The sequence below is a fragment of the Microtus pennsylvanicus genome, chromosome 5 (assembly GCF_037038515.1).
Source record: "Microtus pennsylvanicus isolate mMicPen1 chromosome 5, mMicPen1.hap1, whole genome shotgun sequence".
NCBI classification, from domain to species: domain Eukaryota; kingdom Metazoa; phylum Chordata; class Mammalia; order Rodentia; family Cricetidae; genus Microtus; species Microtus pennsylvanicus.
This window is the reverse complement of record NC_134583.1, coordinates 88192309-88202077: the sequence shown is the minus strand read 5'-3', so window position 1 is coordinate 88202077 and position 9769 is coordinate 88192309. Positions and strand designations below refer to the sequence as shown.

General features: G+C 53.4%; 1 protein-coding gene across 2 annotated transcripts; it reads right to left on the bottom strand.

Moving 5' to 3' along the window:
• Window positions 1-1387: 1387 nt before the first annotated feature.
• Window positions 1388-9543, bottom strand: Slc29a2 (solute carrier family 29 member 2). Of its 2 annotated transcripts, none has more exons than XM_075973087.1 (12): window positions 8931-9543; window positions 8604-8685; window positions 7252-7412; window positions 6923-7062; window positions 6285-6419; window positions 6018-6115; window positions 5432-5516; window positions 4507-4649; window positions 4186-4291; window positions 4009-4094; window positions 2875-3074; window positions 1388-2411 (listed from the first exon to the last, which is right to left on the bottom strand). In XM_075973087.1, the coding sequence occupies exons 1-12, from the start codon at window positions 8957-8959 to the stop codon at window positions 2300-2302; spliced, it is 1377 nt and encodes a 458-aa protein (XP_075829202.1). In that variant the 5' UTR covers window positions 8960-9543; the 3' UTR covers window positions 1388-2299. The 2 variants fall into 2 exon arrangements, with proteins under 2 accessions (XP_075829202.1, XP_075829203.1); XM_075973088.1 differs by having other exon boundaries at window positions 2875-3070.
• Window positions 9544-9769: the final 226 nt, after the last annotated feature.

The following is a 9769-nucleotide window of genomic DNA, read 5'->3' as shown; positions in this document are numbered from 1 at the left end:
CGCCATGTGTCTCCCTGCCTGGGACCAGCCATTGCTCAGGGACCAGCAGCCGTCTCTGCCTGGGGCCCACTGCCTGCTGCCACATGGCCCGCCACCACTGCTCTGGGACCAGCAGCCGTCTCTGCTGCCTACTGCCACGGGGATCTTGGAGCATTTTTAAAAAAGAACAACACCAAGGCCTCTTTGTTTCAATCTCCAGACCAGCTAGAGCAGGTATCTACGAACAATAGTCAGAGAAATAAACCTTTACTTGAGGTCTTCGGTAGCACGATTAATAAAAAGTCAGAGACAGATATTGGAGTTCAACCTGAAGGTCAGAAAAGCAAAGCAGCCACCCACTGGCTCTTTCCTCTACCTCAGTCCAAAATGGTGATCCAGGAATCTCGGAATAAGACTGTGTCTGAGAGCTGTCTCTTCCCGTCTTATATTCCTCTCTAGGGCTGGGATTAAAGGCATGGACCACTGCTGCCCAGTTTCTGTGGCAAACTAGTGTGACCACTGGGATTAAAGGTGTGTGTCGCCACTACCTGGTCTGTAAGGCTGACCAGTGGGGCTGCTTTACTCACTGATCTTCAGGCAAGCTTTATTTATTAACAAACACAAATGAAATATCACTAGTCTTCCTTGTGACTTATTTCTGTTTCTGAAGTCATAGCTTACCTTCCCAAGTACCCTGTGCGGGCTCAACCCTGATGTGTGATGTGTTCCGTGAATGTTCATGGAACATAGAGGGGAGGAAACCTTATTGGGCAGAGCAGGTGTCCACAAGTACAAAGATGAAGGAAACCTCTTCTCCATCCGTCAGGGACCTGGCTTCAGGTTGCTGAAGTCCTACTCAGGCTGACTGCCTCTCTGAGGCCAAGATTTCTGGGAATGATCAACACTGGGAGAGGAAGCAAGTGCAGGGGAGAGCTGGGCTCAAGAAAGGTAGTTAGTCAGCTATTCAGTCAAGTGATCTGCTTAGGAGCACAGAGCTGCTCCTTCCTACATTTTAGATTTATCTTTTTGTGTGCATGTGTGTTTACCTGTAGACACGTATGTACACCATGTGTGTGCCTGGTGTCCACAGAGACCACAAGAGGGCGTCAGATGCCTTGGGACTGGAGTCGCAACATTCCAGGCCACTGTGAGTGCTGGGAATCAAACCTGGGTAATCTAGAACAGCTTAAACCCCAAGCCATCTCTCCAGAGCTTCCTGCAGACCCATCCGGCCTCCTCAGTTGTCAAGAGGTTCAGAGAGCCAGAAGAGTAGTCCACAAACCTTTGCCCATCTCAGAACCTGCCATCTCAATCTGTCAAGTGGGCATAACCACCCCTACCCCACCCAGTTTACTGAAGCCAACAGAGCCAGCAGGACTGTAGAAATAAACACTCCAGGAAGCCATCATAAAAACGAACAGTTTTTATTGGTCTCGGGAACAGGGTCACAGGAGAAATGGGGTGAAAAGATGGTAGCAAAGTGCTCAGGGCACCTGCCTGGAGACCTTTGAGAAAGAGAAGCAAGTGGTGAGCTGGAATGTCAGCACCTGCAAGGAGGAGGCTGTGGCCTCACTCTCCATGGACCAGTCAAAGGACATCTCAGGGAGGCACAGTCCCCACCCAGCTTGTTCTACAGGCCTCACCAAGGTTTCCATGAGAGAGTGGTTGTGGAACAACTTTGCAAACTGTAAAGTGCAGTGCACAACACATGCAAGCTAGCTGCCTTTGTGTTAGACAGGCCTGTCAGGATGCTAGGGAGTACTGACTATGAAAAAACACTGTTGGAGGCTCAGAGGTTGGTCCCTTAAGCTTTCTCTTCCCCTCAACTTCCGTGGCACCTCACGCCCTAACCATGGGCCTTGGGGGCGAGAGACTGGAAGTGTTCTGGAGTTGGCCCCAGTTCCCGCTCTGAGCTGAGGTAGAGACCATCAGGGTGTCCTCAGCAAGGCCTGTGGTGGCTTTGCTCCCTGGGGTCAGTGGACGGTGGGATGAACAAATGCAGCCCTGGTGGCAGGGAAGGCCTGGCCCCGCGCCCTCTTTCTCCTGAGTATTGCCTTCCAGTACGTTCCTTTGTGCGTCTCAGTGAGGTCCATCCTTCCCTGGGTGAGGGACAGAACGACTGCTGGTGGATTCTTCCTCACCACATGCAATATGGCACCCAGCCAAGGTCGTCTCTGCCCCCTCCTGGCACCCACAGACCAAGAGGCGTAGTGTAGCCGAGGTCGTCCCCTGGGAAAGTCCCAGCTCCAGAAGCAGTGCTGAGAGAGAGGAGGGCTGTGGGGGCACTGATGAGGAGGGCTGTGGGGAGCACTCAGGGCTCTCAGAGCAAAGCCTTAAAGAGGAAGGAGAGAGAGGCTCCGCAGGACAGTCCCAGGGCCAGGAAGAAGGTCATGAGGGCTCCGGCCACTTCCCTCTCGTGTGGCAGCACCTGCCTGGAACACAAAGAAACAGAAACTTATATGGAGAAGGCGGGGCCTGACCTTAGAGATAGCTTCTGCACCCTCTCATGTCCCCTCTGCACTAGGGTTCTAGTCTGGGTCTGACCCCACCCTGTGTCACTACAACCTGGTCTTTTTCTGGGCTTCCGTTCCCTCCTCTGTAAAATGAAGGCGCTGAGAAAGAATATCTGATCTCTCTGGGCCTTCGCAGGTATTCCATCACTTTAATTCTTAACAAAATGTCCCGGTCAGTTCTTCCTGCCATGCTTACTTGTCTGAGAGTCCCAGCCCTACCGCCCCTGGAAAAAATAGCTGGGCCACCTAGACAGGTAACATCCCCACAGCACAGGCCTGTCCTATAGGATGACACCAGAGCTGAAGACAGCAACCTAGGGGTGATGGTCTCCCCGGCACAGCACCCAACCCTCTGCTCCCCAGACCTGGGTGCCCCCCAGACCTGGGCGCCAGGCACATGGTGAGAGACACCAAGTAGCCGTTGGAAACGGCGAAGAGCAGCATGAATGTGATGAAGTAGGCGTCCTGCCAGAAGATGGTGGGCAGCCGGGCACGCGCGGGCACGTGGCAGAGCATGAAGAGGGGCACAAACAGGAAGCGCAGGCACACCAGCAGGGGCAGCAGCCGGCTGTCCTCATCTGGCTGGGACAGAGAACGGGTGAGTGTGGGCCCTGCAGCTAGGTGAGGGGCAAGTCACGTGCGTGCAGGTGCCCTAGGAGGCCAGAAGAGGCTGTCTGACCCCTGGAAATGAAGTCACAGGGAACTGTGAGCAGAGCGACATGGGTCCCGGGAACTGAACTCAGGTCCTCTGGAAGATCAGTCAGTGCTATCTCTCTGGCCCCTGATCATTTCTTTATAACAAAAGCATTCAGTCCTTTAATCCCAGCACTGGGGAGGCAGAGGCAGGCAGATCTCTGGGAGTTCGAGGCCAGCCTGGTCTACAAAGAGAGTTCCAGGACAGCCAGGGCTGTTACACAGAGAAACCCTGCCCTGAAAACCCCAAATGAAATAATTAATTAAAAAAAAAAAGAGCATTGAAAGTTGGGTCCTCTGGTTTTCTGACACACACAGGACATTCAGATTATCTATAGTGATTGCACCAGAGTGCCAGCATGCATTTCTCCAACCTAATTACAAGCAGAACCCTTTGGCCAGTTCTCCCATCAGATTCCAAGCAGGAGGGAGGCTGGGTCTCCAGGTTGTGTCCCCACTCGGGTTGCTGCTGCTGTATTTGTTATAGTCCCAGGGAGCCATCAATTAAGGAAACAATGCCCCGCTGACAGCAACCCATTAACTAAGAATCATGTCCAATTTCTTACCAGGTACAAGAATCTTCACGAAGCAGAGGCTGGACATGGCGCTCCACCAGATGTGGTGGCTTTGGTGGAGGTCATCCCCAGCCTAGCCTGCCCATTCCGGGGGGCATTGGGGGGGGCATGTTACTTACTGCCATTAAGAGAGCCAGTCAATGTCAGATCAGGGGCACTACTGAATGTCACCTTTCCATGCTCCTGTGCACCCTTTGGCCCCCAGTTACTTCCTAACCCTTTGGCTGGGTCAGTGCAAACAAGCTCACCCACAGGAAGTAGGAAGTCAGGCTCCGGCCCAGCCAATCCATAACATTGAAGAGTAGGAAACAGCAGATGGGGTTGAAGAACTGACCTGGGGTACAGAGAGCAGCAGACAGTCACCCCATCCCCATCTGACCTTTCCCCTCACTTCCCAGCCCCTCCCTCTTCACCCCAACACTCACTCCACTTCCCAGGGCTGGTGGAGCTGGTCACCATGGCTGTGATGGCAGGAAAGACGGACAGGGTGACTGTGAAGACCAACACAAGGCACAGCGCCGTCAGCCAGATCTGGGAGCCGGAGGCAGGGTGTGAGTGGGCAGGGCAGCCCCGTGTCCATCACGTAGCCCCCAACTCTGCTGCTGTAGCCCCACCCACTGCATCCCTAAGCTACCATGACCCAATGACAATAGGGAATAAGAACTAAAGCCCAGGGGTGGAGAAAGTGTCCCCGGGCAGATGGTTAGGAGCTATCTCTTAGCTGAACCTTCCAAAAGACAACGAACCTTCCGGAAGACAACAAAGACTGAAGGTTTTCCCAGTTTCTGTGGCTCCTCTAGTTCCAGCTCCGACTCCGGCTCCTTCTCAAGGTCAAGATCCAGAGCTGGGCCTGCCTTCTGGGGGCTGATGGGAATCCCATTCTTCTCATCTAGGGGAGAGGGAAGGCTGGAGGATCAGCCCTGTGGCTCAAATTTCCAAAAACAAGGAAATCCTAGTGGTGAAAAAAAGTGTCTCTTCCCAGCCCAAATGCAGATTAGTAGTGTCAGTAGCTCTTTATTAATTTCTTTGTTTACTTACTGCAGTGCTGGGATTGGCCTGTGGTTTCCTGGACTCTTAGACGCGTCACTCACTGACTTACACCCCAGCACTTCCATGATTTCGGTTTTGTTTGTTTGTTTTTGAAGATAGGATCTCTTTCTAGCCCAGGCTGGCCTAGAACTCTCTGTTACCCTGACCTTTGACTTGCTATCCCGCCTATGCCTCCGTGCCAGGCAATTAGTTAAGCATTCGCATGGATTCTCTTATTGTCTCTTTGCCCTGAAGCAATGGAAGCTAAGCTGGGCGTGGTGGCAAATGCCTTCAGTCTCAGCACCCAGGAAGGTGGGCAGATTTCTGAGTCTGAGGCCAGAAAGACCCTGCTGCCAAAAGTCAATCAACAAAAAAGAAATGGAGACTAGAGAGATTCACTGGTCTGCCCAAGGCTGTAGAGCCTAGAGATTGTGGATCCAGAACACTCTCAGCCACTTCTTCACTTTGCTCAAGAGGAAACAGACCCACAGGGTAGCAGAGACGGCTCCCCTTCACAACCTGCCTTTGCTCACACAAGGCTCAAAGAGATGGGGTGGTAATGGGGACAGAAGGGAATAGCTGCCAGGAGTCTGCTTGAACTTGCTCTCTCTCCTACCTCCCCTGTAAGGTCCTGGAATTTACCAGCTTGAAGGAGCTCAGCTTTGGTCTCTAGCTCCTGAGCTGGGGCCTGGGACAGCTTCTTGGTCAGGTAGTAGCGGGCAAACTCCTGCAGAGGAACCAACAAGTCAGTCCTGCCCCAGGCTTGTCTGTAGCCCCCCAACACCCTTTGCTGGGAGGCTGAGGTCCCTGTGGTGATTTTAAAAAAAGTGGCCCCCAAAGGGAGTGGCAATATTAGGAAGTGTGGCCTTGTTAGAGTAGGTAGGTGTCACTTTGGGTGTGGCCTTTGAGGTCTTCTAGGCTCAAGCTAAGCCCAGCGTCAAAGCTCACTTTCTTTATGCCTGAGGATCAAGATGTAGAACTCCCAGCTACCTCTCCAGCACCATGACTGCCTGTGTGCTGCTGGGTCCCGCCATGAGGATAAAGGACTAAACTCTGAAACTATAAGCCACCCCCATTTTCCTTCATAAGAGTTGCCATGGTCACGGTGTCTCTTCACAGCAATAGAAACCCTAATTAAGACTGTACCCCAACCAACACCTCCTCTAGGGGATCAGCACTAACTGAGGTCTCATCTCCCAGGGCTTTGTTTGCCCAGTGGTAGGCTCACCAGATGGGGCAGGCTAAGGTAGCACAGGATGGAGAGCAGGGTGCCCACACAGGGTGTGATGAAATACCCAAGGGCAGAGGTCCGGGCATCCACGCCACCTATGGCAGAAACTTCAGCTGCAGGAGACGCAAGCCCCACACTCCCACATGGCTTCCTGTCACGTCACCTGGTCATTCTCCCTTAGAACAATCCACCCCATCCCCTGGCATCTTCCTCCTGTGTCCCATCTCTTCTTCCCCAACCCGCCAGCCGCCTAGGTGGACTCACTGGCCATGGACATGAGCATAGCAAGGGCAGCGAAGATCCCAGCCAGGCCCTGGCCGCTGAGGAAGAGGGTGCTGTAGGTGGAAGGCATGGTACCCAGTTGCCCGAAAAGGCTGCCTTGGAGCACTGCACAGAAAGCTGTAGAGAAATGGGAGTGTGGGGGGGACAGCACCAATACTCAGGCAGCCTTGGAGGCATCTGAGAGGCAGTCTCTATAAACTCTGGTCCAGGCTGGGCAGGCATGGGTTTTCCTGGGGATTTAGGGCAGTCTGCTAGAACATCCCCCCAATCTATTTCTCTCTCTTATTTCGCTAGCCAGGAAGTCATTTTATAGACCAGTCTGGTCTTGAACTCACAGAGATCTGCCTGCCTCTGCCTCCCAAGTGCTAGGATTAAAGGTGTGCACCACACCCAGGCTGTTTGTCTTCTGAGATATAACCATTGGTCTGTGGGACTTCTGACTAAAGGCCTGTTCTTTGGTCACTATGGGTCTGAGACAAGTGATTTCCCTCTCTCTGGGATCAGCTTCTTTTGGGGTTTGGGTGATAATGGCATTATCTTCATTCAAAGATCCGTTGGCCTGTTCTAGTACAAGGAAGAAGTGTGTGTGTGGCGGGGGGGGGGGGGGGCAGTGTACTTACAATTGATGAACCAGACGGATGCCATGGTGATGGAGAAGAACAGCCCAGGGCTCAAGTCCACCTTCACCAATGCTGCTGTCAGGACAAAGAGCAGCAGTATGGCCAGCAGGCTGCCCAGAATACGCACCGCCTCAGGGATGCTGCTCAGAAAAGGGGCGGAGGACATCAGACAGCCAGGCAGGGGAAGACGGGCAAGGAAGACGGGTAAGGGGCAGGGCAATGGAGCTGGAGCGGTAAGGTGTTAGCAGGGAAAAGGCAGGAAGCTGGAGGTCTTTCTGGCCTCTATGACGTTTCCACAAGGAGGCTGGGGTCCCACCACTGGCTCTTACCACTGATACAGGAAGGAGTTGAGGAGCGTGAAGAGCAGCAGAGGCAACTGGGACAGCAGTGTCACCCAGTTGTTGAAGTTGTAAGAGTCTGTGGGGCCAGTGTGGTTGGTGCTCAGAGCCTCAGCTGTGCTATTGGCCCCTGCCAATCGGCCCTGGAAGTACTGCCAGATGGGAGACAGTGTAGTGTCAGGAACTAGTCTTCCACACTTGGGCTAAAATCTTTGGGCCTGTCTTTGTACTGTCCCCAGCTCCTGGCACACAGCTTGAGCAGGATGGGTATGCACTGTATATAAAATGGCTCAATTCTGGGACTGAGCCCGGGGCCTTGCTACATGTCTGGGTCATATCTCCTCTTCAGTGTCCTGGCTCCACTCCCACGCCTGCAGCGGCTCTATGTCCATTTATCTTGTGGGCATTTATTGAACACCTACTGTATGCAAGGCCCCAGCTTAGGTGCTAAGCAATTACATCTTCTCTGTCACACATAACCAGCCACTCTTGTGCTTAGCTTCCCATGGCCTGCAAGGCAGATCTCATGTCTGCCTTCTGCACCATCCCGCTAAGCTCCAGGCTCTAGACACTTCTCTAAACAGGCCCTTCTTAGCCTCCACTCTGAATTCCCTCTCCCCACCTTTGCCTGCTCAGTTCACAATTTACAACTCCCTTCTATGAAGCAGAAGCTATTTCTCCTGCGAACCTTCAGCACTCTGCTTCAGGCTGGAATGGAGAGACACGGGTCACGTTACATTATTAATAACTCTGGTCCCATGGATCTCCAGTTCATTAGCTGATTCATCTTTGGGTATCCAGGGTTCACTATTGACACTGGCACCCCATAGGCACCTGGAAAGTTGCCCCACTGAATATGTTTGAATAACCCTGTCCCAAAGAAAATGCAAGCTACACATTTTTGCCTTTCCATCAAAGGATGCATGCTTTGGGGACTAGAACGCCTCTCGCTCATGGTTCCTCCACAGCAGCAATGCCTGACCCACAGCAGTTACAAGCTAAATACTAGTTTAATAAATACAATTCATGTCACTGCAAAGAAACCTAAAGGTTTGGAAAATCCACTTTTGGAATGATTGGCCAGAAATAACGACAAAAACCATGTGCTGGTTGCTCCTTTGCTGGTCAGCCTCCCTTCGTAGATGGCCCTGGCCCTTGGGGATCTGGCATTCCTAAAAGTTTGCCTAGCCAGGTAACAGGCGTTCCCTCTGTGAAGCTCTGTGCTTCTGTTGACAAGTGAGACGTAGAAGGCGTGGTGAGAAAAGCGGCTTGGGAACCGCAGTCCAAGGCGGCGAGAGGGATGGTTTGTGGCCATGCGGTCGCTCACTGGCCGCGGGTCTCACCGGGATAGCGGTGATGAAGAAGTTCCAGGGGAGGAGGGTGCCCAGTCCCAGGATGAAGAAGCTGATCCCGACCAGGTGGTAGCTGTGGGGATCAGTCAGAAGGTCACCCCGAGGACGCATGCCTGGGCCCCCCAGCCGCCTCCGAGGCCGCCCCTCAGTAGAACGGACTACAACCCCCACCACCCTCGCGCAAGCAGCCAAGGGAATCGGCTGATGGGAATTGTAGTCCCGTAAGTCTTGAAGCCCAGGAGCGTGCAGACCAGAGGAAATTCATAGGCCTCTGGTCACCGAGGCTCCGGTACGCACCACCTGGGGTTCCCACCTTACCTGTCCCGAGGGGAGTCTTCTCGCGCCATGGCTGCCGCAGCCCAGTGAGCCAGGCCCGGTACGGGGCGGCTGCACCTGAGCCTCTGCGGGGCTGGCTGGTCGAAGGACAGCAACGGCAGCCGGTCTCCCGGAATCCCAAGGTCGGGACACGGAGGTCCAGGCTGGGCTACCGCCGAGACTACGTTTTTGCGGGTTCAGATCTCAGCTCCGCCTCTAGGGCGGGATCAAAGGGCCGAGCACTCCTCCCCCGTGGCGCTGGTTTTCCGTCTCGCAGGCAGCTGTGGCTTTGGGTTTGGGATCCTGTTTCCTGCTGCTTGCACGTGTGCTGCTGGGTCTTACCACTGCCCTTCCTGCAGGCTCCTGTCCTCTCTGCAGGCCTCTGGGGATCCCAAGGGGCTGGGATCTCTGGAGAGGGTTGTTATTCCCCGCGTCGCGAGATCCCCAACAAGACCACCACGGAGCCAACTTTCCAATGCAAGAACAAAGGTTTCTTTATTAGAGTCCGGGCAAGGACCTTGTCCAACACTCCAGGACAGCTAGTGAGGGAAGAAGGCCCCACTCCCTATTACGAAGGGTTTATATAGGGAAAAACCAAAACCATGAGCAGGGAGCTATATGTCTTGGCGTTTTATGATTGGGTGAGGGGATGCAGGGTGAGGTCATTCTTTAAAATCATTGGCTAGGCTATAGGCAGGAAGCTACTAACTGCTGGCAGCATGTCTACAGGAAATCACAAAAGTGTTGACAGGATATAGGATATCTGTAGGAACATCTGGCCTTTGTTAGACTTTATTGTCCTGTTTCCCAGCTGGCTGTATCAGGGATGTATGTTTAAATCC

What these genes read in the sequence shown, in the direction of transcription:
- Slc29a2 (XM_075973087.1), bottom strand. Translation starts at nt 8,959, where the DNA reads ATGGCGCGAGAAGACTCCCCTCGGGACAG. An exon ending in TCTTCATCACCGCTATCCCG is followed by an intron (nt 7,413 to 8,603) that starts GTGAGACCCGCG and finishes CCCATCTGGCAG; the next exon opens with TACTTCCAGGGCCGATTGGC. An exon ending in TCTTTGTTGTCTTCCGGAAG is followed by an intron (nt 4,292 to 4,506) that starts GTTCGTTGTCTT and finishes TCCGGCTCCCAG; the next exon opens with ATCTGGCTGACGGCGCTGTG.